General features: G+C 45.5%; 6 protein-coding genes and 5 non-coding genes across 23 annotated transcripts; 6 read left to right on the forward strand and 5 right to left on the reverse strand.

The window, feature by feature from the left end:
• Positions 1-1958: 1958 nt before the first annotated feature.
• Positions 1959-3436, forward strand: LOC6496527 (immune-induced peptides). The gene is made up of 4 exons (XM_001961039.4): positions 1959-2401; positions 2459-2662; positions 2728-3239; positions 3307-3436. Exons 1-4 carry the CDS (start codon positions 2350-2352, stop codon positions 3316-3318), a joined length of 780 nt encoding a protein of 259 aa, XP_001961075.1. The 5' UTR covers positions 1959-2349; the 3' UTR covers positions 3319-3436.
• On the reverse strand, positions 3285-5295 carry LOC6494052 (N-acetylglucosamine-6-sulfatase). The gene is made up of 4 exons (XM_001961040.4): positions 5154-5295; positions 4381-5098; positions 3680-4320; positions 3285-3626 (listed from the first exon to the last, which is right to left on the reverse strand). The coding sequence occupies exons 1-4, from the start codon at positions 5154-5156 to the stop codon at positions 3483-3485; spliced, it is 1506 nt and encodes a 501-aa protein (XP_001961076.1). The 5' UTR covers positions 5157-5295; the 3' UTR covers positions 3285-3482.
• A 396-nt stretch (positions 5296-5691) lies between these two features.
• Positions 5692-27318, reverse strand: LOC6494051 (phospholipid-transporting ATPase IA). Of its 13 annotated transcripts, none has more exons than XM_014907130.3 (11): positions 26801-27317; positions 13663-13786; positions 13411-13594; positions 13189-13349; positions 12919-13116; positions 11484-12855; positions 10623-11429; positions 10308-10561; positions 10149-10247; positions 6608-6690; positions 5692-6384 (listed from the first exon to the last, which is right to left on the reverse strand). In XM_014907130.3, exons 1-11 carry the CDS (start codon positions 26874-26876, stop codon positions 6287-6289), a joined length of 3456 nt encoding a protein of 1151 aa, XP_014762616.1. In that variant the 5' UTR covers positions 26877-27317; the 3' UTR covers positions 5692-6286. The 13 variants fall into 13 exon arrangements, 12 of the variants coding, with proteins under 12 accessions (XP_014762616.1, XP_032306242.1, XP_032306243.1 ...); XM_032450351.2 differs by lacking the exon at positions 26801-27317 and adding an exon at positions 24569-26275; XM_032450352.2 differs by lacking the exons at positions 6608-6690; positions 26801-27317 and adding exons at positions 7385-7416; positions 24569-26275.
• Positions 13887-14593, reverse strand: LOC26514687 (protein D2). The gene has a single exon (XM_014908554.3). It carries the CDS (start codon positions 14522-14524, stop codon positions 13946-13948), a length of 579 nt encoding a protein of 192 aa, XP_014764040.1. The 5' UTR covers positions 14525-14593; the 3' UTR covers positions 13887-13945.
• Trnai-aau lies at positions 20352-20425 on the reverse strand. The gene has a single exon. It is a non-coding gene; the product is annotated as a tRNA-Ile (tRNA).
• Trnal-caa lies at positions 20604-20724 on the reverse strand. The gene is made up of 2 exons: positions 20687-20724; positions 20604-20648 (listed from the first exon to the last, which is right to left on the reverse strand). It is a non-coding gene; the product is annotated as a tRNA-Leu (tRNA).
• Trnai-aau lies at positions 20915-20988 on the forward strand. Its single transcript has one exon. It is a non-coding gene; the product is annotated as a tRNA-Ile (tRNA).
• On the forward strand, positions 21503-21625 carry Trnal-caa. The gene is made up of 2 exons: positions 21503-21540; positions 21581-21625. It is a non-coding gene; the product is annotated as a tRNA-Leu (tRNA).
• LOC6496528 lies at positions 21727-22410 on the forward strand. Its single transcript, XM_001961042.4, has 2 exons — positions 21727-22025; positions 22083-22410. The coding sequence occupies exons 1-2, from the start codon at positions 21819-21821 to the stop codon at positions 22143-22145; spliced, it is 270 nt and encodes an 89-aa protein (XP_001961078.1). The 5' UTR covers positions 21727-21818; the 3' UTR covers positions 22146-22410.
• On the forward strand, positions 22778-23651 carry LOC6496529 (trypsin alpha-3). Its single transcript, XM_001961043.4, has one exon. The coding sequence runs from the start codon at positions 22813-22815 to the stop codon at positions 23596-23598; it is 786 nt and encodes a 261-aa protein (XP_001961079.1). The 5' UTR covers positions 22778-22812; the 3' UTR covers positions 23599-23651.
• Trnai-aau lies at positions 26376-26449 on the forward strand. Its single transcript has one exon. It is a non-coding gene; the product is annotated as a tRNA-Ile (tRNA).
• Positions 27319-27548: the final 230 nt, after the last annotated feature.

Genomic DNA, 27548 nt, shown 5'->3' on the forward strand with positions numbered 1-27548 from the left:
TCGCATTGTCTTGGCTTAAAGTTTTTTTTTAGGGGAGTGGTAGGGGAGAGGGTGGGGGGATAGCCAAGCTGGCCAACAACTTGGGATGTTGCCTGAAAATATTACAGCGATTCCTACTTATGCCTCAATTCGTTTGCCTTGTCACGGCGAATGCACAAAAAGGGAGCGACAGGATGCGGAGGAGGCGCGAGCGAATGGAACTGAGGAGCGGGTGGTGCGACTGTGCGACATGACAAAGGGGCAACAAAAAGGACACCCGGCGCATCCTTGGACTCTCGTGCATCACAAAACATGACATGGCACGAGCCATTTCGTTTGTTTTTTCTATTCCCATTTTACAGCAGTCCCCATCCGTCCCTCCGTCCTTTTGGCCAAACAAATTTTTTTTTCTGCCCTGTTTTTTTCCCCACCGTTTTTCGCTGCGATCCTTGAGTAAAATATTATGTTACCCAGCAGGACAAAAGAAAAGGACGAAACTTTCAGCCGTTCGGCTATTGTTATTGCTCCTCCGCCTCAGGCCGCACAAAAAATGCTAAAATGAAATGAAATGAGTGCGGAATTTGAAACTTATTTAAATGCAATTTCTATAAACAAATTTAGCGAGCGTTATGCATATGCAGGGCGAGGAGCACACAAGCAATTCATTAAGCGCTCCCCGCCACACAAATCGCAAATACAAAATAGAAAATAGAAAATTACTGACAAAATGCTGTCCGACAGTTTACGAGCCGCAGACACTGTATAGAGGAGGCTACAGCGTCGACTGGCAGGAGCATATTTACAACTTTCAAATGCTTCATTTTATTGGTCTCGAAATGAACAAATGGCGCACAAGCCGCAAGCACTGAGAGAAATAAGAGTGGCAAGGAAATGTACAAAAAAAAGGTTCTATAATCAGTAATCTTTAATATATTTTCCCTCATAAACTGCACTTTGTTTATAAAAATATTTAACAAAGAAATAAATAAACTGATAACTCACGCTTATCATCTTCAAACATATACTCCAGTCACGTTGTCTGGAAATCGGGAACTGTATTTTTTCCCAGTGCCTTTTCCCAATTCGGTTGGGGGGAAAAAATTTTGCATAATTTATGTGAAAAACGAACGGCGGCCACACACGAAGAACTGGGTAGCTTGGAAGCCAGGCAAGGATAGAAAAAAACAACGCAGGAGCACACGGCCAACTGATTTAAATGCAATTGCATTGAAGTATCTAGTCGTCGGGTGGGGAGGGGGAAAGGAAAGGATATAGAGACATCCTGTGCACGTGCACTGGAGACCGAAGAAGGCAAGAACCGGCGGGCGACCTCAAGCCTCCCAGGGTAGGACAGGCAATTTCTTTTCATTTGGCCGAATAGGTGTTGAGATGCACCACCCGTCATGGCCAAAAGCCAGGAGCTTCTGGCCAGGCCAGGCCAGGCGGTGGTGGCTTCCTTGGCCACAAGTGTCGTCTATTTGTCGCCGGGGCGCCCAAAGTGGGGATGCCCAAAGACAAACAACCGACAAATTTAGTGTATTTTGTGCATTCTTGAAATTGTTCAAATTTATGTGACACGCTGCGCCAATTGATCAGATTAAATAAACATGAGTTGCCACAACGGAACGAGTTTGCTTTTCGGCCAGAAGACAATGCATGCGACAGTCTGTATTCAAATGGGAATCGCCTGACAGTGGCTCCTGGCTAAAAAGGACTATCCTGAGGAGAGGCAGTACAAGTTGATAATGGAACTTTGTATATTTCATCACATAAAAGTTAAAATATAGTTAAACAGGCTTACTAATAATAATGGTTCTTTATAGGCACTGTTTACTGTACTTTATAAAAGGACCAGGTAACCCAAGCCTCTTCCTAAAAGCTTCTCCTATTGATTGGTGAAACAAATACTTTTCAGACAATTCCATCTTCCATCGCAAACGTGATGTCCGGAAAGAACTTATACTGCATATGATATTATATTCTTGTCATGGCTTGACTTTTATTAAGATCAGGTTGTTATTAACTAGTTGTTACAAGCTCTTCCAAATAAACTATCATAATATACATATTATATACAAACACGTTTATTTTACCAGGTAGATCGCTTTTATAGATTATGCAGATGCGTTTAATGGTCGGTCGGTCTGTGGAGCTAGATAGGGGTGTGGGTCAGTGTAGCAATCTTTTCAGAAATTCCCGATCGCACTGCCATGTCAGATCGGAGCGGTCTGACGTTTGGGAAATTCTGAGCCATATCGCTGTAAACAAGATTGCCGGCCCGCTAATTTCATCGAAACCCCTGGGGCAATAAATGGCAAGCTGGCGCTACTGCGGTTTGTCAGTCGAAGCCGAGCTTTTTAATCGATCATAATGAAATCTTTCCTATTAATTGCCATCTCTGCTTGCGGATTGTTCTGCATTGGTGAGATTTTATAAATAATTTAAAAATAAAACTTGATTATATAAGTTCATTCATTAGCTGCGGATCCCCAACACACATATGATGGCCGAAATGGTCCTCACGTCTTCGGTTCACCTGGCAATCAGGTCTACATTAGGGGCCAAAACGAAGGCTCCTACTCGGTTCCCGGGGTGGGTGGTGTCTTCGAGAACTCAGGATCAAGGGGCGAGCATGTGTACACCGATGAGAGCGGGAACACCTTTGTAAACCGCAAGAATCCTGGTGAGAATCGCAAAACTTTTCAAAGGGTTTAAGTTTTAACTAAAAATATTATATTCCCATTCCAGCCTCTCACACTATTAGCGGCCCCCGATTTACGGCCCAAAACTTGGGTCCCGCCCGCACGGATGCTCCCTATGGAGGACCAGCAGGATCAACAGGTTCTCGTCCTCCCCGCAGCCCTCAATTCCACATAGAGCGTCCCGGTCGCACTGTGGATGTCGGCGATGGAGGATTCTACATTCAACGCAGTCGCCGTAGCCCCCAGATCGTTGTGCAGCGTCCGGATCGCGGAGTCATCATTGGCAACGGTGGCATCTACATTCATCGCAATCGCCGTAGCCCCCAGTTCCACGTAGAGCGTCCTGATCGTACTGTTGACTTTGGACCCGGAGGATTTGTGGTTCAGCGCAGCCGTCGCAGCCCTGCCCGCGTCCAGGGTGAAAACTTTGTGGCTCGGGATGATCAGGCTGGTGTGTGGAATAGCCAGGTTTCAGTTTGGAAACGTCCGGATGGCCGCACTGTTTCTGTGGACCAAAATGGAAATGCTATCGTCTCTGGGCGACGTGGTACTCAGCATGTAAGTACCCATAACCCGAAAAGAAATCGAATTCCCTTTTTAATGCTCTTTTTTTTCTTCTTTATAGTACTCCGGTTGATAGAATCGGTTGAAAAAACAAGGTGTCTAGACTATAAAGATTGTGTAAATACATACTACGTTCATAGCTACTTAAATCACATAAAGTCTAAATGTAATAAATTCCATAGAAAAACTAAGAGTATAGTTTTGGTTTTGCTTGCACGTAATAGCATCCTCAGAGCTTCAAACAAAGCACTCCTGGCCGGAGCAGCGAGTCAGATTATTGAGCCTCAATCCCAGCAAGGCTCTATCAATTGGCAGCAAATCATAGACACCGTTCGTCATTTGGTAACTGTCCAGGTCGAGATCATAGGCCTCTTGAAAGTTCTACAATAGAGAGCAATAAATAAAAGCGTAGCTTTTCTTTTAAAATATCATACCTCGTTATCCCGAAATTCGCAGTAAATACGATTCAACTCGTAGCGAACTTCCCGAATACAAGCGTACGTATTGTTCCACGCATCCTGGCAATGGCAATCCGCCTCCAGGGTGCACTCCGCCAAGCGATCTCTGTAAGATCCAGGGCATTTTGGATTGTAGGTTCTAAAGTTACCCTCACCCCAGTATTCGATTAGTAAGGAGCGCTCCACCAGCGGCACCTTCTGGGCAGGACCTTCCATGAGCATCTCGTGGAAGGTGTGGCCATCCATATACGATGGAATAGATACATTAGCCCAGGACAGAATGGTGGGCGCAATGTCCACTAGACTGACGGCACTATCAATGCGTCTACCGGGAGCGATTCCAGGTCCACGAATTAGCAATGGTATGTGAATATCCGTTTCGTACGGCTGACGTTTGTCGAATGGCTGTGCAAACTGCCCCACATGGTAGCCATTGTCCGATGAGAAGATGACGTACGTGTTGTCCAAGACGCCTGTCTGGTTTAGTTTGGTCACCACCTTCTCCACCAGTTCATCAACAGCTAGGAGCGTTTCCCAACGCTTGCGATAGTAGGAGTCAATGGTGTCGATGGTCTTGTCCTGCAGGGGCCAGGATGATCGCACCAACCAGTGTTTATCTGGAATTTTAAATAAGATTAATTAGTACAATCTTTAGAGACCTCTTGCCCCATTCCTACCATCCACTGGCTTATTAAAGCTGGGAGTTCGTAGAGCCTTTATTTTGTTGAAAACCCCGTCGTGACGCGGAGCTGGTGTGAATGGAGCATGCGCCGCCGGTGGAGTTATCATAGCAAAAAACGGTCTCTCAACCTCTTTGGATTTATTCGCAGATTGGGAAACACTTTCTAGAAAATCAACGGTCAGATCTCGTAACTTATCCGTTAGGTAGACTTCTTTGTAGTGAACATTGTTCTTATTTTCGCGCAGTGTATAGTTGTAGTAGCGTGAGTTTCCCTGTAGGCCATAGAAAGAATTCCATCCCACAGGCGTCTCTAATCCAGAATATTGATTCAAGTACTTTCCGGCAAAGAATGTGGTATAGCCCCGACGCTGCAGGTGCATCGCCAATGTTCTCGGCTCCAAGGACTCACGCCAGCGCGAGCCATAACAGCCTCCACTGACGGAATTGTTCCGGGTTCCATGATTATGGGCGTACATTCCGGTCAGGAGGCTGGCCCGGGCCGGACAGCAAATGGGCGTAGGTGTGTAGGCATGATAAAAAGCTGCACCTTCGAGACCGATCTTTTGTATGGTTTTAACCATCGGATGCATCCCGTACAGCTCCACATCCTGGTCGTCGGTGAGGATGAGCACGATATTGGGGAGATTTTCGGAAACCCCACAATGGAGCAAGACCACCAGACTAAGTGGGATTATGAAGAGTTGTAAGCCAATCTAAAAGCATACAAACTTTGATTAAAATATTAAAAAAGTTGAATATTGAACTTACCATGGAGCCGTTTTAAATTATTTAATGGTTTATCGTTAATCAATGAAGTAACACCGGCTCTGACGGCCAGTGTTGAAAATACCTTGATTATGGATCGTTTAGTGTTGAAAATTTAACGATATTTAAATTAAAGTCAAGCTTAAAAGCATATACGCAATGGGATTACTTTTATATGAGTATAATTATGAGACTATGGTTAGTAATAGGCTATAGTACTAAGCTACACGCCCAAAACAAGGCGCTGAAAATCTAAACAGGACTAGAAATATGCTTCTACTAGAAGAGGCTTACCAACTTTTTCGTCCACCACTGTTATAATAAGCTCGTCGCTGTTAAGTACATTTGACAGTCTCCGTGCTGTTAGGCGCACTGTTAAAAATGTTGGCGCCATAATACGAACTTTTATTATCCGTTAAGCTTTCTTGAAATCAATAGAAAACATTAAAAACATCCCTAAGATACGAGAAATATGATTTATTTTCTGTGAATATCAGTGGGTCAGTGACCGAAAAATACAGAATCTTTGACGACATCAATATGTTGTTGTTGTTGTTGTTTAATTCACAATATGTAATGCATATATGTAGGTACAAATGTTTACAGTTTACTTAGAGATAGATTTCCTTTTAAAAAACGAATGCAAGTCTCATTATCCGTATCACATAGCAGTGCCAAGGACAAGGATAAGATACAAATGACCAAATCAAATTTTAGCCTCTTTATAATATACTTTTTTTTTTGTTTATCGATTTTTCTACCATATTTTGCGATCTTACAAAATAAATAACAGCAAAGATAGAGAAATATATGCGATAATATTCAATGCTAGGTGAATTCTACAAAAAATGTTATTTTGTTACTTTTTTTATCGATCGAGTACTGAAGTTGTAAGACACGTAGAGAATAAATGTAGTGCGAGTTTTTTTGGCCTACCAGAATAGAGTGATTGCTGAGGTGCCTCTACTTCCTTCTGGCTAACACTAGAATCACTTAAATCAGCCATGGCCACGCCGTACCTTCGATATTTATAATTATAATTATATATATATAGTATGATGATGGTGTTCCGTTGAATTCGGGATTTCTATATACATTCGGCTCCTCGGCAGGTGAGATACGGATACCTGTTCCGACTAGTTGCCTTCGGGCTTTGGCAGATTCGTATCATAAGCACGTATGATAATGGACTGGGGCACAGCTCCACCCTCCTCCTGGGAAAATGCATAGCCATCTGACGGGGAAGGATAACAAGGACATGGATTAATATCATTTACGATCACCTATTCGGTGGTGTCAATGTGTGTATGGTGGATCTGTTGTTTGAGTGTGTCATGTGTGTTGTAGCGTGTATTGGTCGTGTCAACGTATCCTTCTGAAGGAGCCCCGGACCTATAGTAAGCCTCAAGTCCTAGCCTCACTAGACGCCTGGACGCCTGGAACTTAGTGGTACTCACGCGATAGTTCTAGCTCCGTTTCGACTCTCGTGTTGGAACGACGGGTAAAGACATTACGTAGCAGCCGGGCCGTTTCCGTCAATCTGTTGGGTTAATTTTTGAGCGGGTCGGATATTTTGGTTTTAGTAAAGGATATCAAATTTCTTTAGCGGGACATTGTTATTTTCTAGGAGCTAGGAGCTAGGTCTTTCCATTTTGAATTGTTAGCACTTTACACAGTTATACTTTACAATAATACACAAGATCAAGATCCGAATACTATCGGGGGTAGTAGGGTTGGACCAGGTCGGTTCGGTTCGGGTCGGATCATACATATATATATTTTGATGAAATATCAATTATTCAATTATTGGGATGAGCAACGAGGTGTGTACAGGTGTGTACCAAATTGAAAAGGGGCATGCAGAATACATACGTAATAAATGGAGTAGAGCCTACATACTTGGAAGTTGGCAAATAAAACGAATACGATGCGAGTCTCGATAATAATGTTATATATATAAAAAATATTACAACGAATCCTTTGACGCTACATACAAAATGGTAAATAAAAAGTCCATAAAGTGTAGAAGTTGTACAAGTTTGGGGTTCCCCCATATAGCAGTATTCTATCCCTGACATTATCCTTCTCAAACGATATTCATTTCCTCCCGAAAGTGACGTTGTGGTATGTGTGACAAAGTGGGTGTTGTGTTGTGGTGGTGTGTATGGTGGGTGTTCTTTTGTAATGAATTTTTCAGCTTTTTTTTTTTTGTGGTTTCTACGATTTCTACTTACACCGAATTATAGATCCCAGGGCATACGCGGTACTGCGCACACAGAAAATTGAAACATTATACGCAGAAAACGTTCAGAGAAATTTCAAATAAACATTTTTCAGAATTTTGCTGTTGACTCTTTGACTTTTTATTAAATTAATATATTGATTAGATATTGTATTTGGGTGTTTGGTTTTTGGTGTGTGGGTTGGTGTGTGGTGTGATCGGTTAAGTCGCATTTGAGTTTGAGGTGTCGAGTAATACAGAAATAAATTATAAAAGTAAGTACAAGTGCAGAGAGCAGATCGGATCAGTCGCTGATCAGATCGAACCAAATTAGCAGCCATTCAGTTAGTATTAATATATATTTCATTCATGGCCGGATAAGATTGCATGCGGGCTGTGGAGGACGGTGCGGGTTTACACAAATAGATACATATATTCAAAACAGATACATACGTATCGACTGGAGGGGGCTGGGTAGGGATAGTACCATCACATTCCATAAACGTTAACGTTGGGATGATTATGCATAGTTCGGTTGGTTAATCATTTTGCAATTTTTGGTTGATTTTTTTTTTTTAGTAGAAACGAACAGAACGGAACAGATTCGTGGGGGTGACACACTCTGAAGAGTTCTCGTTAACTTTTTCGCTTTTTTGTACAACCTTGGCAAGTCTCTTATTCAAAAGTCTAAACAATATTATACATCCAGCCATAGAAAAGAGATATAGCTAAGAACATATAGGTACATACGATTATAATAATTTGTGGGAATGATGTCATGTACACATGGCACTCACAAAAAAGCCATTCCCTGATTATTGGCCTATCCTACCATACATATACATATATATAGGTATATATGTGTCTATATATATCTGGCTAACTACTCCTTAGACACTATCACAGTTGGCAAAATAGTTTTGATTAGCACATACTAACTACCTAGAGACAGGGCTCCGCATATACTCATGGAGTTTTATGATTCGGTTTTTTTACGATATGAATTCGACTTTTCTTAGGAGGTACTCTGGGATGCGGATCGGGAAATAGTCCCGTGTCGGAATGCAGATTACAATACTTTACAATGCATACACACTCATCACACTTATCAGATACGAAATTACACTATTCAAATAATAATTCCATTTGATTTGCCTTCTTCGGGTGATTTCTTTGCCGGCTCACATGTGCAGAGTGCCGGTGAATGGCGAACTACCTGAGGGGGAGCTTTGGTTCCTGCTTGGCGATGACGGGCGTCCACCCCGCCACAACTGCCGCTGCCTGTCCCGCTGGGCTTCCTCGGTGTCCACCTCCATCTCCAGGTTAACCACCCGCAGCCTCGTCTCGTTGCCTATCAGACGGGGAGCGGGTCCTTTGAGTTCGCGATCGTTGGTGGGTCGTTGCTTTGAGCGGCGAAGTTTCCGATAAGATAGCAGGACCTCACTGGAACGTACTAGCTTGCTGAAGTTTCGTCCAAAGTTCGACTCTCTATAGAGGCGTCGTCGCATGAGTGCAGGGATATTGAATGGGGTTTTTGGAATGGATCAATTGAATGGTGAATGGTTGTGGCAAAGGTGGCGAACACATCGTCGTGGGGAATGCGGGTGATGCGGGATAAATAGGAAGACAGAGAGATTACATTTTAGGGATAGACATTCATTAGTTACTTGGCCTTGTGTTGTGGATGGAGGGCTAGTCCATTGATTCTGATACATGTTGCTTCAGTCTCGACTGAATTAAATTGTGTTTGTTTCTTTAAATGCGCTTTAAATGACAAAAAGCGAAAGGCGATAGTACCTCGACTCATGTTATCCAATTGTAGTTCCAATTTAAAAATTTTAATTGCATTCAAAATTGCTCAACAATGTCTACAAGATGCGTAACAAACTAGAGTAATACATAAATAGTAGTCTATAGTTAAACAGAAACAGGTATTTTACATATTCTAGGTGTGTGCACCGTTCTTTCTTTTGATTTCTAAATAGGTCACAATTATCACTCATCAGACGCAAATACCGCAACAACTTAACTTAGTTAAACTCTAATTCTATGTACACATTTATCCTCTAAGGACTATGTCAGTTTCCTTACTTCCTTTACAATTGAAAGTAGTTTTCATAACATTTTGTGTGTTCTGTTGTCTTTTATATCATCCTGTGTGCGTAGTCTTCTTCTAATTAGTTAAGTTTTGTAGGATTCGAGCAATTTTTTGTAGAATATATGCCAATAGAGCTAATAGTATACTTTGGTTTCACAAAATACAGCATTATAAGCAGCAACTACGAACATCAAAAGTTGAACAAACACAATTCGAGGAGGACGTGGCAGTGCGATTACGGAATGAACTTCATGGCATTTGAGTTTGGTTTAGTGGAACGCATAAAATGACCCAAAAACAAACGCTAGGCAAGGTAACTAAAACAACTACTCGTAGTATCAAAAATAGTATTTGTGCAACGTCTACAAAAAGCAGGATATACTGTGTGTGTTTGTGGGTGCAGGCACTTATGTTCAATCAGCCTTCGGTTCGGCGTTGATAGATATGATTACTGGGATAGATATATCAACGTCTTAGGGGTCTAGTTATTATATATAGATAGGTATATAGATAGTTCAGCAAATGCGCAACAATTCAAATTGAAAATATATAGTTTCGATTCTCGTTTTTGGACAAACAAAAACTAAATACATATATGGAGGTATGTATGGAGGCCTCCTGTCCGGAGGAGGTAAGCGTGACAACACGAGGTCTGGGAAGGCCCTGATTCGCTACTTACGAAGATCGCGGCTCGGCCATCACTTCTGAGACGTCGCTGCGTCGGATCTCCGTTTCCCGAACAGCCTCCGTCAGAGTCTTGAACACGGTGTTGTGTATCCTGTTTTAAACAATACATAATATTTAGTTATTAATTAATACAAATATAGCAGTTACTCACAGTTTGCATATCACATCCACCAGGAGTGTGGTAATGGGCACCAGAAAGAGTCCGAAATAAAAGACTGGCGTCGAAAGCAGCTGAATATCCATCCCGCGGAAGTTGCTGGCCAGGTTAAATGTGGGCCATACATGGCTATAAATCACCAGGAACACAAACCACATCACTATGGAGCCCCAAATGGCCAAGTGCGTTAGCCAGGTCCAGGAGTTGGTGATGAGTCCAGCCTTCAAGCAAACTGTTACAATAACGTACTGGAAAATAGAGGAAATATGTTAAACATAAGTCTTGATCTACAATGTATGGTAGTCCAACCGTGTACACCAGATTTCCCATCATTAGATAGTCACTGGTCAGCCCATCGCTCCAGATTACTTCTCCCGTAAAGGCCACCAGTGGCAGCCAGAAGAGGAACACCGAATGCAGCAGGGCGTTGAAGATCCAGATCCAGAAAACCTTCACATTGAAGAGTTTCGCTTTCTGGGACGTCTTGTAGAGCAGTGGATACCGCAGCATAGTATCCGCCGTGCAGAACTTCTCGAAGAGACCCATGGCAAATGGGGGCATAGCCGTGAAGAGGACATTGTACAGGCCAATGGTCCAGCGCTCGAAGAGGATCTGGCCCGACCAGCCGGAATAGACGGCGAACCAGAGCTCAATGACATACAGACACACGTTCTTGTAGAAGCTGTACAGGATCAGCTTGGAGATCCTGGCATAATTCCAGGCTCCATGCACCAACAGCAGCCGTTGCAGATACCTGAACTGGGCTATCGAGTAATCCGAGGCGCAGGCCGCCTGGAGACCCTCTACGCCGGAGATTCCAATGCCCACACTGGCCTTCTGGATCATGGCCACATCATTCGCTCCATCACCAATGGCCAAGGTAACAGCTTTTGTGTTGAGGGTCACCATCTCAACCACCTCGGCCTTTTGCATGGGCGAGACCCGGCAGCAGATAACCACGCGGCAGAGCAGGCAGAGTTCCTGAAAATCATTGCGCAGATCGCAGCTCAGGGCATACTTCAGGGTGGTGCCGTCAATCACCAGCGCCACGTTGGCGTCCTTGGCCATGGAGCTCTTGAACTCGCCATAGTGCCGCTGGATGACATCGCGAGTGGCCTAAAGAAAGTCATTCATTAATATCCGATATGAACTTCAAAGTTATCTACTTACGTCCAGACTCTCCTCATTGAGGATTATTATGTCCATGGAGTGCGATATCAGGCGACAGGAGTAGCCAATGTTAATGGCCGTCTCCTGTTTATCTCCCGTGAGCACCCAGATAAAGATGCCGGCGTCCAGCAGAGAAGCGATGGTTTCCGGCACGCCATCCTGCAGCCGATCCTCAATGGCAGTGGCTCCCAGGAGGCGCAGATTGTTCTCAATCAGATTGGCCGCATCCTCCAGTTTGCTTTCTCGATTCTGCAGTGCTGTGGAGGCCTTGTGGAAAGTCTGACGCCACTCCTCGTAGACATCCGGTCGGATTTCGGTCACCGCCAGACAGAGTGTCCTCAGGCCGTCAGATGCAAACTCCTCGAGGTGGCGGAGCGTCTTATCCCTGAAAGCTTGACCCTGTGGAGCCAGTCGTTCGTAGATCACCGTATCGGCGCCCTTGCAGAAGAGCTTGATCTTGTTGTCCGGGGTGCGGACAATCAAGGACATACGTTTCCGCGTCGAGGTGAACTCCAGGACATTCAGGACTTCATAACGCTTGCGCTCGCCCAGGGCATTGATCTCCACATACTCCGGGGTGCGGGTGTCAAAGATGTAGCCAAACTTCTGGGCACCCTCGACCAGGGCCCGTTCGTCCGGACTGGCAGCATGATAGATGATGGAGCCATCGTCCTTCCTCTCGGGTATCACCGTATGGCAAACGGATAGAAGTACCAGGAACTCCTCAATCACAGCGGCGGTCGGGTGCCGACTCAGAATGTTCTGCACCACCAGTGACTCCTCCGGAGTGCGTTTCGGCACATAGCTATGGCCCGCAATGGAGCACTTCTTGAACTCCATCACGTTCTGGGTGAGGGTGCCTGTTTTGTCCGAGAATATGTACTTGACCATGCCCAGTTCCTCGTTGAGATTCGAGGTCCTGGCCATGGCCGGCGTGTTGGACTCCTGGTGATACATTTCTATGTCATAATTGATGAAGATCGCCTGCAGGAAGCGGACCAGCTCGAGGGTCACCTGCAGCGAGATGGGTATCAGATTGTTGTACAGGATGAAGAAGGTCAGCAGGTTGTAGCCCAGGCTCATGCTCTTGAAGTCATTCAAGCCCAAATACCAATCCGTATCGGAGTGCTCCCGCGTCCAGAAGAGATTACACAGACCGCTGGTGATGCACAGCGAGATGAGGATCATGAAGAGCATCAGGATTTGGGTATTGGTCAGCTTGTCCACGGTGGAGCGTTTCAGTGGTGCCGAGGTAGAGTTCTTCATCAGCTTGGTCTCCTGGCCGGAGTAGACCACCACTCCGAATATCCACGCCGTGTTCCGCAGCATAGCACCACGCTGGAGCACCTGATCATTGCCCAAGGCCACGGTTCTGGAAAGACAAACGGAGATTAGCTTTTTTTTCAACAAAAAATAAATAATATGAATAACTTACGGCTTCCCTGTTTCCTTCAGCACTCCATTAAACTCGTACAAGTGCCGGTTGGGCAGCTCACACTCGACTTTGCCCTCCAGACGCAGCAGGTCCTTGGTCTCCAGCAGGCCAGCGGTAGCTGTGACGCCCTGCCGGATCTTCAGATTCGTTTCACCATCCAAGTTGGCCGTTTCAATGAAGCACATGGCTTGCGGTTCACTATTGAAATTATTAAAAAAGGTTAAAATTAATATAGATCGTGGAATTGAGATCAATTGATGGGCAGTGTACCTGGAGGAGAGCAATATCAGATCGGCGGGAAAGAATGTGTTGATGGTGACTTTGATGATATCGCCCACAGTGAGCTCCGACCATCGGACTGTGATCCAGGCGCCACTGTCCAGCCGTTCGATGCTTCGATGATTGATCTCATTATCCGCCCGATGGCGTTTCTGGAAGGGATTCAAATGTTATCTGTGACTCCTGTGACTTAACTATCTATGAAACACTCACAATATCCTCGATTATCTCCTTAATGGCGCTCACCGAGAGGATGAACATCAATGGCACCAGGGTGGTGTAGCGTCCCGTGGGCGATACTTCCGGAATTTGCTGCAACATGGCAATTAGCAGGAAAAAGCAGTTGGAGTACCGCCGGAACTGCTCGAATAGGAACGCGGGCAGAAAGCTAATGAAACTGTAAGCCAAGAGGATAATGGCAGGCTTTAGTGTTATCTTATCGGGGTGATGGGAGTTGGTAATTACCTATATTTGGCCGTCGTTATGCGATTATTGCAGTACTTGGTGGTCTGCGGCGCATTTAGATTTATGACACGTTTCTGTCCATCGTCCGGATCGTAGCCGGCCGAGGAGGTAAAGTCCTCATCATCTGGAAAGATAATTAAGGGGTTTACGATAAGGTCATTAGGTATAATAAGTGTGATAAGGTGGATACATGATGGATAGCCCAGTAATGAGTCTACAAAATCTTTTCAAAAAAGAGTATTTTTTTTAATAAAATCCAGAAACCCCCTGAAAATCACATAGTTTACAAGCCAACCTCCCCGGAGGCGAAAAGTGACGACCAGCCCCACTCCCACAGCGCACAAAAGAAATTACAGGCTATGGGATTCCCCAGAGCGTACTTCCGGGCGAACTCGGCGCAGTTGAAGTTCGCCCGAGATTCGGGATCGGGACTGGGTATGTCCTGTTCGTAAAAGTCCAACTCGAGGTACTGTTGGTAGGCCAGAAAGACGATTCGATGCACGGGGTCTCCCTCCTGGCCACGTAGATTGTTGTACGGCACCAGGGTTTGTCCCGGCACCACATCACAGCCCTGGATGTTGCCCACCATCCAGATGAGGTAGTCCTTCTTCATGGGTATGTCCAGATCAACCATGATCAGGGTGTAGTACTTCTCTGGATCGGCACGATACCGGATGATGGGCTCCTTGATCACCTCGCTGATGATGACCTGCATGCCGGTCTTAATCTCGGTGTTGCAGGGATACAAGAGGTCGATGACGCCCCGCGGCTTGCACTTCAAGAGGCGCGGAATGATTTTGTGCTTCTTGAGGAGGTAGTTCAAGGTGTTGACGGGGTCAATGGGCTTGCATTGGACAATCATTGTTTTTTGGGGGCGGGGGTCTTTTGAATTTTGAATACAAATTTTGATAGACCTGCTAGGGTTTCGAGAACTTACGACTCCAGCGAATGCGCATCGACTTGTAAACGTTGCGAAAGTCCATGTTGCCACGACGCAGTAGTTGCAAGAACCGGATCCGGAACCGATCTCCCGATGCTGTCCCCTCCTCTTCCGCTTCCTCCGCCTCCGCCAATCCGTCGGCTTCCTCTTCCCCGGGTCCGGGTAATTCGTCGGATCCAGAGTCGCAATCGCCAACGGGCACAAAGGCAATGCACTCGCCTGGGGACTCGTCCTGATTCCGCTTGGGAAAACCCAGGATGGACGGGACTTCTTTGACTCTTTGAGGGGATGGAGAGAGGCAGCCACAAGTGGGCGTGACAACTGGTATAAGAGTGTAAGAGTCCTGCGAAGGACGCCTGCGCTACCGTTTTCAATCAGTGCGTATAAGAAAACATATATTTTCCCTCCCTTTGGCGGGGCGGACTCTGTGGCACGCACATTAGCATATGTATACACACGACGATTAATGGGTTTTCTTTTCCACCAGGATTATAGCATATCCTTTATTATCCAGATAACTGCTGGAGAAGACATGGCTTCCGGGTGTGTCACCTGGGCAACGTGTTCAATTGTTTTCTGATATCGATTTGTCGCAAGTTCCTCCTCGGCTGCGTTTCCAGCACGTGACTGATTTATGGGACTTCTTTCGCAAGAACCGCATCCATTGGCACTCGATTTTATGGCCAACTGCTGCCAAGGATATGTAAGCACTTTCACAAAAAGGATCAAATAAAATATAACAATGGACACAGCTGCCGAGCCAGTTTTTATTGCGAACTTTTGGATACAACGTGCGCTCTCCTGAGCTCCGATACTACGACTGAAATAAATTCCTACGCGCCCCGAGGAACTCGCAAAGGACATCGGTGTGGCAAGGAGGATGGAAAAGGGAGGACAATGTGTGGCAGGGGGAGTGTTAGAGAGATAGCGGGGGGAAGGTGTCAATCGCCCAGGTTGGGAACCCCTTGAGTTTAGCCCACATCCCGCCCAAAGCTGCGTGGTGCATTCCAAGAGAAGCTCTCCGAAAGCCATGCGTAGTTATGGGTAAGGGGGTGGTTGCCCCAAGGGGGGCACGGCTTGTAAGTTGCAGGAACAAAAGCGAAAGCGAAAGCAGCGAGCAAAACAAAGACCGACAAAAGAGTGGGGCAGAGAGAGAGTAAACAAAAAGGACGACGCCTGCGCACTGAAAGTAAAAGCTTCCAAGTGCCACAACAAATCTTAAATGAGTATTTTCAGCTAATTATATACCCTAACTTTTAATATTAAAAATAAAAAAATAAATACACACTAAGCACCTTTTTTGTGTTTGCTCCTTTTGAGGCCCGTCTTGCTAAGCAGATACTTCAGTGAGATCTTGCTGTCCTTCGTGGTGGTGGCGGACAGTCGGCGGTGCTGGATGCTAGCATCCGTCTCCGTGACACCCGCTGCCTGCGGCTGCGGCTGCTGCTGGTGCTGTTCCGAGGGAGCCGCCGCCTCCCGGTCGGCATTCGGACCAGCCTGCGTCCCCTGGTCCACGCGCTGCGGCCTGTCCTCTCCGCCGGCCAGGCCCACCTCGGCCCGCGAAGGTCCTGTGGTGGCTGTCCGGCGCATAACTTCGCTCCTCATCCGCCGGATGCGGTCGCCCATCCACGACTGGACACTGGACCACAGTCGATAGCCATCATCATTGGCATTCCGATGAAACGCAGGTCGCTGGCCATGGCCGTTGTAGCCGTTCTGGGCGGGATTCTCGCCGCCCAGGTATCTGCCAGTCGGTGCCGGTGGTGCATTGTTCTTGCCGGAGTCCGCCATGTTAACATGGCTCCGCAACCCGACTAATTGCACTCACGTTCCAGATCTTATCTAGCGATTCGACACGATTCAATTAATTCTTGAATTTAATTTAATTTAAAAACCGCAAAAGGGTTTCGCGAAATTCTGTATTGCACTTTGGATTTGGCGTTGTGTCTGTCATTTTGCAATTTTCATCAATTTTTGGTTCGATTTTCAAATGCCTGCTCAGTTGGCTTGAAGTGCTGATGCATAATACTTATTTTTGAATAATATATTCATAGAAAAACTGCCTTGGAAACAGTGATTAATTTTCAAAATTGGTTTCACAATCGACTTTATTTCTAATCTCTAACCAAAACCACATGTCCCCAAAGTTATAAAAAAAAAGCCATAAACGAAGGCTTGTTCTTATTTAATCTTTTCTAAAAACTCCTCTGATTGAGCGTCCAAACAGCCAGCTCATAAAAATAGTCTGTACACTTCACTTTGGATTAATTAAGGCTGGACAACAGACTGGACCCTGGAGGGGTATCCTGGGGGACCTGGCACTCGTGCCGGCAAGGTAAACACGCCAGGTAGACCGTCATAAAGGAATTAAAATGTCATATTATTAAGAGTCAGGGAGGTGAGGAACGAGCAACGACCTCGGAACGAAATCCGGAAGCTAATGAAGCCCCTTTTTTGGGGCTGTCCGCGCTAAACTAGTGATAAAGACCAACATATTCAATATGCGTGCTATGCGACCATAAATACCATCCATCCACTGGTCGGTCACTCGATGGTACAAAAACAGAATACAAACATCAAGAAAATTATGGCAACCGCAGAGTCATTAAACCGGTCATTGGGGAACATGACAGTTAAAGGATTTTCCGGTTATCCACAGGGGGGACTGCCGGACTGGACTATAAATTCAATTTGAAATCCCAATGGCAAGGGAATGGCAAGTGCAAGGGAGACTCGAGTGAAGTTTATCGATTGCTCCAGTTTTTTATATTTTCTTGAAAAGCAAATGCCTTGCAGTCTGGGAACATGTGTACTATATGGTGGCCACCAACCGACAATCAAATCCTGATGGCCTTGGACAAACACACACGCACACCCACAATTACACCTAGGGGCTGGGGCTGGGGCTGGTGCTGGAAAATCGAAAAAAATTATATACTACATAGGATCAGAGGTAAACCGATTGCCGGTCGAGTGAAAAATTAGTCTTTAATATTTATAGGCAATGGGGCAGCACCAATAATTGCAACAATCCGGTATTATCAGGGATTGCAGGGACTATCCGGAACAGTATTACCCCACTATGGAGTCTGACGCAAGTTCGGATTTTTGTAAATATCTTTCAAAACATGGCCCATGTTGTATGTATATTCTGCGACGCTATAAAAATTTATTCCGCCGGACACGACGGCATCTAAAAATACCAGCATAGGAATAAGTATTTTGGATTCATTCCAAGCACATTTACTTATTTGTGGATTTTCATATAAATCCAAAACAAATTCCGTTGAAATGCCTAATAAAGTGAGTTCACAAGGGGAATTGGAACTGGTAGTTATAGTATTTGGATGTCTGGGTTTCTAAAATAAAACACTTGAACTGTTTTGGCACGCTGGGAAGTCGAGTTTTTCTGTCAAGTCACTCGATAATTATGAGAAAAAGATACAATGCATTGTATCTGTACTCGTAGGCACTCTGTACTCGTCTTATCTGTGAGATAGCGCGGGCATTAGCAAAAGGTAAACAGACACAGATACAGATACTTGGAGTGTAGGATCCACAAGAGAGTGCCTGACTGTGTCACCGATTTTGGGGGCGGGCCACTGCCACTGCCACTTCCACTGGTAGTCACATCCGCAAGACGACAGCTCAACAAAGACGTCCTCAGACAATTGAGAACCGAATCGATAGAAATTATTGGCAATCGACCAATAGTGGGTCGGCGGTCGGCGGTTGGAGCCCCTCGCAGATGTCATCGTTGAGGGCTACGTCCCCTTACCCCCCCACAGACGGAATCCATGAAACACCTCCTCCAAGTACAAATACGGGGAGTCTATAAAGTAATTCTAGGCTTGATTACCTCAGTTGGTGTGTTCTTATATAAGTGCCCTGGAGGTGGTTGGGGGAGAGGTGGATATAAATGCGAATTAGATGTGCATTCTAGTATGAAGTGGAACCCTACATGGAAGGCGCTCAGGGCGGCATGACGAAACTGTCAAGTCACTTTTCTTAATTTATGGGTATTTTTAGAGAAGCACGTTAGTATATCTCTCGCCCTTCGCCTGTCAATTAATGCATTTTCGTTTGGCAAATGAAAGAAAAAGTGACGAAAATTAATAAAAGATTGAAACAACTTTCTATAGCAGTTTTTGGCAGTTGGCAGTTGCCAGTTGCCAGTTGGCAGTTGGCAAGAAAAGTGTACAGATCAGCTGGGAATTTAGATATTAACTATACACACTATATAGTATGACTTTCTCACAGCGATGACGAATTGTTTACCTTCGGGCCTGTAGAGTCTGTATCTCTGGGGACTTGCAACACACCGAAGCAGTGGCATAATGCCTGGCACTAAATGGATCTCACTAACCGATCGGAGCAGCCCCCGCGATTTTTGTCAGCCGAGTGCAATTTAAGAGTGAATTGTTTCACACATGCACTCCCCACAGCGGCTAATGTCTGATAATATTCAATCTAAAAGGTAAAAGAGCCGCGAAAATTAACAGAAACAAAAAAAAATCAAATCAGAAAAAGCAATAAGAGAGCGGAACCGATGACGAAAACATTTTTTGTGTTTTGTGAAGAAAACCGGTCTAAACAGCATTTACATTGCAATTGCAATTGTAAACAGACTGAGATATAGGAGAAGACGGATCTTTTTCTCAAACTCTCTAGAGAGAGAGTGAGAATCGGAGATATAGAGATACTATAGCTGTAGAGACAACAGAGTTCCATAAACAGACAATGGCAATAAAGCGACCTCCTTATAGGCCTCTTGTTGGGGGGGATTGTGAAACCATATTTCTATAAATATTTTTATCATTTTTGGCAACTATTTCTCACTGTGCATGTACAAATTGTATACACGATTGTACAGCTGCTATTCTTCATTGAGCACAAGCATATAGCATAGCACATAGCACATGAAAATCAAACGATAAATTGACGCCGCGGCACCACTTGTCCAAGTCCATGCAGCAAATGTCCCACCTAGGCAGTCACCAGCAGTAGCGCAGTAGTGGTACCCAAAATAATTACATTTGACCTTTGGGGAAGTCGTTTCCCCATTAAACCACTCACTCACTCAGTCAGTCAGTCAGTCAGTCAGTTAGTCAGTTAGTCACTTATGTGTATCCGAAATAATGGATTTACGGATGACTGTGCATCGCATAACTGAACTGAGATCACCCGAAAAAACTTTAAATATTTGCTCCTCTGACTAAGTATTCAAATAGCCAGTATTTACTTTTGTCAGTAACGACGAATCGCGTTAACAGAGAACACGTCGACCTCGTTAACCGGTCGAGTCCAAAACGCCGCCCGCTCGCACGTCTTTTTGCTCGGCGATTCGAAAAGCGAATGAGCAAGCTGGCGGGCCAGCTAGCAAGCAACAGAGCGAACTGCCTGCCTGCCATCAAGTGTTTGTATTTACGTTTTGCGAGGCGTCCAGCAGTGGGTGGGTAGATGGGGGGTTAAATTTTGATTTTTATATCAACGTGGCGGGGTTGCCATACCGCAGCAGAGGTTTGTTGCCCCAAAAGAAATCAATTTTACCATGGAGTCACTATGCCCCCCCATGTCACTAGCTGCACGCCACATGCTAAACTTAGTCCCTACAACTAGCAATTAGTTATCAAGCATCTAACTTCTGTCACAGCAATGACACTATCAGACTGACAAATGAAGGATATGAAAGGACCTGACAATCCCAAGAAAAAGGACTATTAAAAAAATTAAAATAAAAAATTAAAGCTGGCCCATGAGGGGATCGAACCCGCGACCTTCGCGTTATTAGCACGACGCTCTAACCAACTGAGCTAATGGGCCTTGTTGACAGTTGGCGCCCAAACTGAATCCAGAATCTAGGCATGTGTCTAGATATTTTTATTTTTGTATTTATTTATTTTTATAAATATTACATAATAATATTTATTGTAAAGAAAATAAAAGAATAAAAATAAATAAATAAAATATAATAATCATTGTAAAATAGAACAAAAAATTTTGTCAGAAGTGGGATTCGAACCCACGCCCTCAGAGAGGACCAGAACGCTCACACACTTTCGTTCAGAAAGCAAGATTCTATATCTTGAGTCTGGCGCCTTAGACCGCTCGGCCATCCTGACATATGTTAGTTGTGCGTCCGAAGCGCTAGTTGTGTGAGCGCAACAGAATGTATAACAGTATTAACAGAGAACACTTCTGTTATACCACTGTTAAACATAACATAGAAGAGAAATGTTATAAATAACATAGAACTTCTACTGTTGCCTAACAGCTTTGTTCTAGTACCAATTTTGACCGCCAGTCTCACATGGCCCATTAGCTCAGTTGGTTAGAGCGTCGTGCTAATAACGCGAAGGTCGCGGGTTCGATCCCCTCATGGGCCAAGAACTACCTTTTTTTTGTCCCTTTTATTAAATTTCCTTTTTTTATCTGCACTTTGAAAATTAAAAAAGTGTCCATTTATTTAATGGCATCATATCGCGCAAACTTTCTCAAACAGACACAGACAAACTATTGCCAATTATGGGCCTGGTTAGCTAACTGGCTTCTAATGTTATCTCACGCCGTGCACGTCGGGATACCACCAAGTACCGAGATGATGTCACAAGGATGATCTAACTCGCTCTACTTCCTCCAAGCCAAGCAAAATGTCAATTTAGTTTGCAATCAAGGATGATTGAATTACCCATCCCCATCCCCATTCCCATGCCCCAAAATCCAACTGCGCGTGTGGGGTATCTTAATTTGCTGTGGCCATCACGCTAAACGGTTTATTGAGCGATCTTATCATCGCACGGAGCTGAAAATGGTTTTATAGACAATATAAACTGGCAGTTTATTGTTCCTTTTTTCCTGCCATTACTTAAGGCTGGCACTTTGGGCGGACGGATCTCAAGTGTCAGGATGGCCGAGCGGTCTAAGGCGCCAGACTCAAGATATAGAATCTTGCTTTCTGAACGAAAGTGCGAGTGAGCGTTCTGGTCCTCTCTGAGGGCGTGGGTTCGAATCCCACTTCTGACAAATCTTTTTCTCGAAATCTTTTCAAAACTTTTTGAAAATATTTAGAAACCAAATAGCCATTTTTTTCTAGTCATTATTATAAATTGTTAAGTTTCATTCAAACCCGAACTATCAATCTATATAAAGTTTAAAAAGATCTCTGCTGAATATATATTTTTTACAATTTTCTTATATTTTGCTACCAATTACAAGCATGTCTCAAGCGGAGTCAGAAACCTATTTGATAAAATCCATTCTTATTCTAAAGGGTAAGGAGGAGGGAGCACCAACAGCCGATGGAGGCGGAGATGAGGCTGCAAGGCCCAAGAAACGGGTGACCTTTAACCGGGTCGTGGAGTACTACACCTACTCGGAGAACCTGACCAGCTGGAGAAGACGGCTCTTGCCCGACACCGATTTGGTTAGTGGATGCGGGTTCATTTCTTGAATTATTTGACATTCCAAGGCCTTCTTTTAGCACCACGGCCTGCCCCAGGACCAAGAGACTTGCTTCGCCAAAGAGCAGAAGCCAAATTTATGACTCGTCCGCCATTTATACAGAAAGGGCCAGCGGAAGTTGTAAACCGAACGTGACACTTTTAACCTAATTGGGAGCAAATAAACTAGTGTCCTTGTGGACTGTCATTCGAGCTTAGTGGGACTGTCATTCGAGCTTAATGCACTTCCTATGGGCTGGGCGGAGAGGAAATTGAGTCCACGGACCAGCGGGCTATTCCATGATTTGTATTAATATATATATTAAACGTAGTATTCTATATTAAATTGTCATTACTTTGTTACGTGTATTTCGCCCTTGGATGCAATAGTGGTCTAGAAGTTTACAACGCCTTTTGTTTGGCGTTGACTGGGGCGGAAGGAGTAATCTGCATTTGAAATATTTACAATTGGGTAATTTCCAGGCAGGCGGAGAAGAAATGCGAGGATTATGGCCTTGGAGGGCCCCTGTACGTCAAAACAACACATTCTCGATAAGGCTAAGCTCTGCCACTGACCTATGCCACGAGATTTGGTCAGATAATACCTGCCAGCACCTGAAGACAATTGTCCGGCAATCAGCTCCAGATACGGTTTGTGATATACGACTCTTGTTATCCGCACGGGCCGAAAATTAATCGCCTGCCAGAAGGGTATAAAAGGCCCTCGATGGTCGGTAGTTGGCCATCGAGAGACTCCAAGCAAGACATCAAATGTTCCTCCTCCAGATAGCTGCTCTGCTGGCCACCCTGGCCCTGGGATATGGCGCCGCGATACCCACCGGCATGGAGCCACAATCGCCTCTGGGGGGCAGGATAGTAGGAGGAGTAGCAGCCACAATTGAGAACCATCCGTGGATGGTTTCCGTGCAGACATCGGGATCTCACCACTGTGGCGGCAGCATCATCAGCAACAACATCGTGGTGACCGCCGCCCACTGCCTCAAGTCTCCGATCACAGCGTCCGGGCTCCGGATTAGGGCTGGCTCCAGTCGACGTTCGTCCGGAGGAGTTCTCGTCCAGGTGGCGGCCTTCAAGGCGCACGAGGGCTACAACTCGGCGACGGAGGTGAACGACATTGCAGTCCTGCGCCTGCGGACGTCCCTGACCTTCGGCTCCACCATCAAGGCCATTCCGTTGGCCACCGTCAGTCCCGCCAATGGAGCAGCTGCCTCAGTTACGGGCTGGGGCAAGATCGGCTACAACAGCTACAGCTCCACCTCGACACTGCACTACATCGACACCCGGATAGTGTCACGCTCGCAGTGCGCCAGCTCCTCCTACAGCTACGGATCGAGGATCAAGGAGAGCATGATCTGCGCGGCGATGGCCAACAAGGACTCCTGCAATGGCGACTCTGGCGGGCCACTGGTATCTGGTGGCCAGCTGGTGGGAGTCGTCTCCTGGGGAGTGGAATGTGCCCTGGCCAACTACCCAGGCGTGTACGCCAATGTGGCCGAGCTGCGGGCTTGGATACTCCAGGCCCAGAAGACTGTCTAGAATCTAGGCAGGATCTATAAGAATATGTGCATTAAATTTAAACCCAAGTCGTGGCTGCAGTTGGTTTTATTTCGTTTCCGCTCATTTGAGTGCTCGACAGAAGGGACTTTTTGAATCCCCAATGCCACACATGCGGCAGCAGGACGTGCCCTTCCTGTGGGCCGTGCCACCCGAGAACATGCAATCTGGGTCAGTCCACCGGGGGTTAGAAGGCAGAAGGCCTAGGCTGGTTGGGTGGAGGGCTAAGCCAGTTTGCATACTCAGCTCGGTACTCGGCACTTGTCACATATGTATCTGAAAAGGGGCTTACATCTCTGACTTTTGAATTTCATTTGTTGAGGAGTTTATTTTGCATTACTTGCATTAAAGGTCAATCTGGTTTCAGGACTGGTTTCAAGTAGGTCATTTAAGTCTAAAATATAGAGTTATGATTCAACATACTACACGATGAAGAATATCCGACTTTAAGCTCTCGAAAATTAACAAAAAGTTCTACAAAATCTTTTCAAAAGGAAGAGTAAGACGAGTTCCTCCAAAACTTTGGCAGAAACTTGAAACTTTATTCTCTGGGAAGTCATGTCTCAGCCCCCACCTGCAAGATAATTATTATATTTTGGCACAAGTTCCAGCAACTTTTATATAAAATTCAAAGAAAGCAGTCTTCAAAGTTCAACTTAAACAGGTACATGATATTCCAAGCCGATAAAATACAAAATTACTTAAACAAATATTTATTTTTTGCTAAGAAAAAGTCTCTGAAAAGTAAACAAAACGTAGAACACCCCCCGGGGCTGTTGGCACTCGCTCCACCAATGTCCGGACTTCCTGGCGCCTGCTATATTGATTTAAAACGGATGTGGCGACACTCGCCACAGATGCTCGCCCCATGGATGCTCTCCCCCTGGCCACTAGCAATATCTACAGATGGTTGGGACTAGCCTAGAAAGAGGACTGACCACATCCCACTCACCTTCATACTCCGTGCGCTTCCTCCGCAAGAATGAGGCGGTCATTCGCAGGCCGCGATTCGCCAGCACGGAAACGCGACTCCTTCCGCTCTGACGCGACAGGATGGATCCTTTGGAGTCCTTGCGGTAGCCGGAGCGACGTCGCGAGGACAGAGTGCCAGCCGCCGATGTGGACACCGAGGCCGGGGCGGGCTGAAGCCCCGAAACGGGGGTCACTGGCGTGTTCGGGGTGTCCGAGTCGATGAAGCCCAGGTTGCTGTTGGCACTGTTCAGGTGGATGCTGGAGTGATCCGCGGTTCGTCCGCAGAGTGTTACGCTGCCGCCGCTGTGGACACTGTGGGACACGGAGGCCGCCAGCTGCTCGTCGAGGCCGTCGGAGACCCGGGGTGTCAAGTGTTCCAGTGACTCGAAGTCCCGGTTGATGGCTGGCGGCATGGAGTGCCGGAACCACGAGTCCTGGCGCTGCTGGGCCACACGTTGCTGGCGTCGCCGCTGGCTGGCCGTGGAGCCCAACAAGTTGCGGTCGCGGCCATCGGCATCATCCACCGAACCGGATCCGTTGTCCGGACTGCGAAGCTCCAGACTCTGGCGCTGGTAGTTCCCCGACATCTTAGCTAAGGCACTGCTTGGTCAGGATTCAATGTCTGGAGGCACTCGAAAGGCACATGTGGGCTGCTAACCGCTTTCCCTAATCTCGAATCTTGGTGCGGTTATGTAAGGCGCTTAACCTCTGACTTGGTGGGGGGTTTCATGGCCTCCGTTCTTCCGTCTTTCCTGCTTTCCGTCTATCCGCCTCTCGGTCTGTGTGGACTATTTCCGTTTCCCGAAATTCACATTCCCAATTGGTTGTGGGGGCCTTGACTCTGACAGGTGTTGAGAACCGGAACAACTGACGAGCCAGACGCTGCCATTAGTCAAGCGATTTTAAAGGACCTCACCGACTACCGACTGCGGAACATCAAAAATTCATTGCATTTTCTGACATTCAGGGGCAAAGGCTAATGGAGTTTGCTTGTCACGCATATGCAGCGGAGGAATATAAATACCAGCCACGATTTCCTCAAATCTGGTGATACCAAAATTTCAAGTAGCCCGAAAACACACGCCTTCGCCTTCGCCTTCGCCGTCGTCGCTACGAATCTGTGCCAGTTTAAATAATTAAGGGCTTTGTTTAAAGCGGAAACCTTCGAATTATCGAACTGGCACGACACTGCTAAACCGAGAGTTTACACCTCTTCAATTACGTCTACGCGGTGTAATTGCAAAAAAATGAAAAAACAAACACGCAAAAATGAAAGCTAGTCCTGGTCCTGGGAACTTGCCGCCTTTTAAACTGGCACTGGCAATGGCAATCTACTTGCCACCGCATCCGCATCCGCATCCGAATAACACGTCCTAACCGAACCGAAGCAAAAAGCCAACTGCGAATCCTATACAGTTATAAAAGGACAACTCTCAGCTCCCTGTTCCGTGCTGTCCTGTCCTGTCCCGTTCGCCTTTTTAGGTTCGTCACGAGCCGAAGCGGCAATCGCCAAGGATGGTGGCAACAAGGGTGAATCGGAAACGGGGCAGGAGACCGTGAAAAGTTTTCAAAAATCGTATATACATATGTCGTCGAGGAATACACGCGCATATGTAGGCCAGGCACTAAATAAACTGTCAGATAAATTGGCCCTCTATGAGAATGGGGAATGGGCGATTTAATATTAAATGTACCTTCCTTAAAAAAACCTGAAAAAGTATGCAACAAAGTTGGGGGACTGCTCCCAGAGCTAACTTAAAAAGCTTTTAAACGCAGCAGACCAACACGGCCCATTAGCTCAGCTGGTTAGAGCGTCGTGCTAATAACGCGAAGGTCGCGGGTTCGATCCCCTCATGGGCCAGTTTCTAACTTTTTTTTATTTATTTATTTTTTTCTATTTTTCCTTTTTTTTTATTAGCTACTGTTTCAGTATCCAGGTGTAGTAAACCCATATCTTATCTTTTTATTGAAACTGCCTAAGATTTAAAAATTCGTTTATCAATATTTGGAAAGCAGGTGGGTATTTTTAGAAGGCCCTTTCAGAATTCGAACAAAAAGTGGTTCACCAAACTGAAAGCCTAAAAAATTCAAGATTAAAATATGGAAGAAATAGATGACTAAGTCTACAGCTAACGGCTTAGTAATAACAGTTACTAACAAGTAAGAACTTAGAGGGCTTACAGGCTTACAGGGGCATTGAAAGAATACTCACAGGTGTTGAGAAGACCTGTTCCGGCGGCGTAGTCGTTGCGTCTAAAAGACAGACGAAGGCGTGATAGGGAGGGCATCGCTTCCAGGTGAGCAACTGGTGAACGAACATCCGAGACGGAGACAGCACCAAAGAAAGCGCGATTTGTTTGGCTTCTATTTTCACGCACTCGGTCTATACTCAGTTCGCGGAATGTGAATAAACATTTATGCGAGCAAACATAAATGCAACGCCCATAAACTCAAACACTATTAATGCACTAGAAATATGTACACCAATGTGTGTATATATTCTGATTGTGTTGATTCTATTTAAGCGCACAATGAATAATGGCCACAACTGATAAGCAAGTAAACAATACTGCAGCTTTTGCGATAAGAAACTATTCAAAACGAAACGCCTAGCCCGCTTTGAGCTTAGACTTTGAGTAAAATCTTATCTTCCAAAAGTAAACAAGCCTCAGTTGATAATGTTTACTTATTTTAAGCTTTGTTGTTTGCGACTATGCGGCACGGTTGCCATTTTATAAATAAATTGGAAGTGGTCTGGTATCTCTGCCAAAATCAGCTGTTTGCCGCTAAAAGCCGTTACACTTGGGGTTGCCACTTGGTAACAGCACACTGAGATAAATTATGGGGCTCATAAGTGACGTTCAATATTTGTTAGAGTTACAGTTGCGAAAAAAAAATAGCACCACTACATCACACTTCGATTGGGCTTTAAAAAAAATAGTAATAATGTTACCAATTTA

The sequence above is a fragment of the Drosophila ananassae genome, chromosome 3L (assembly GCF_017639315.1).
Source record: "Drosophila ananassae strain 14024-0371.13 chromosome 3L, ASM1763931v2, whole genome shotgun sequence".
Classification (NCBI taxonomy): domain Eukaryota; kingdom Metazoa; phylum Arthropoda; class Insecta; order Diptera; family Drosophilidae; genus Drosophila; species Drosophila ananassae.

Coding starts and splice junctions, on each gene's coding strand:
- LOC6496528 (XM_001961042.4), top strand. CDS start 21,819: ATGTCTCAAGCGGAGTCAGAAACCTATTTGATAAAATCCATTCTTATT. Junction 22,026..22,082: donor TCTTGCCCGACACCGATTTG/GTTAGTGGATGC, acceptor GCCTTCTTTTAG/CACCACGGCCTGCCCCAGGA.
- LOC6494051 (XM_032450348.2), bottom strand. CDS start 25,175: ATGTCGGGGAACTACCAGCGCCAGAGTCTGGAGCTTCGCAGTCCGGAC. Junction 13,787..24,568: donor GAAGCGCACGGAGTATGAAG/GTGAGTGGGATG, acceptor TTATCTTTCCAG/ATGATGAGGACTTTACCTCC. Junction 12,856..12,918: donor CTGAAGGAAACAGGGAAGCC/GTAAGTTATTCA, acceptor TTGTCTTTCCAG/AACCGTGGCCTTGGGCAATG.
- LOC6496527 (XM_001961039.4), top strand. CDS start 2,350: ATGAAATCTTTCCTATTAATTGCCATCTCTGCTTGCGGATTGTTCTGC. Junction 2,402..2,458: donor TTGCGGATTGTTCTGCATTG/GTGAGATTTTAT, acceptor TTCATTCATTAG/CTGCGGATCCCCAACACACA. Junction 2,663..2,727: donor TGTAAACCGCAAGAATCCTG/GTGAGAATCGCA, acceptor TTCCCATTCCAG/CCTCTCACACTATTAGCGGC.
- LOC26514687 (XM_014908554.3), bottom strand. CDS start 14,524: ATGATTGTCCAATGCAAGCCCATTGACCCCGTCAACACCTTGAACTAC.
- LOC6496529 (XM_001961043.4), top strand. CDS start 22,813: ATGTTCCTCCTCCAGATAGCTGCTCTGCTGGCCACCCTGGCCCTGGGA.
- LOC6494052 (XM_001961040.4), bottom strand. Junction 4,321..4,380: donor CTTTAATAAGCCAGTGGATG/GTAGGAATGGGG, acceptor TTAAAATTCCAG/ATAAACACTGGTTGGTGCGA. Junction 3,627..3,679: donor GCGAATTTCGGGATAACGAG/GTATGATATTTT, acceptor TCTCTATTGTAG/AACTTTCAAGAGGCCTATGA.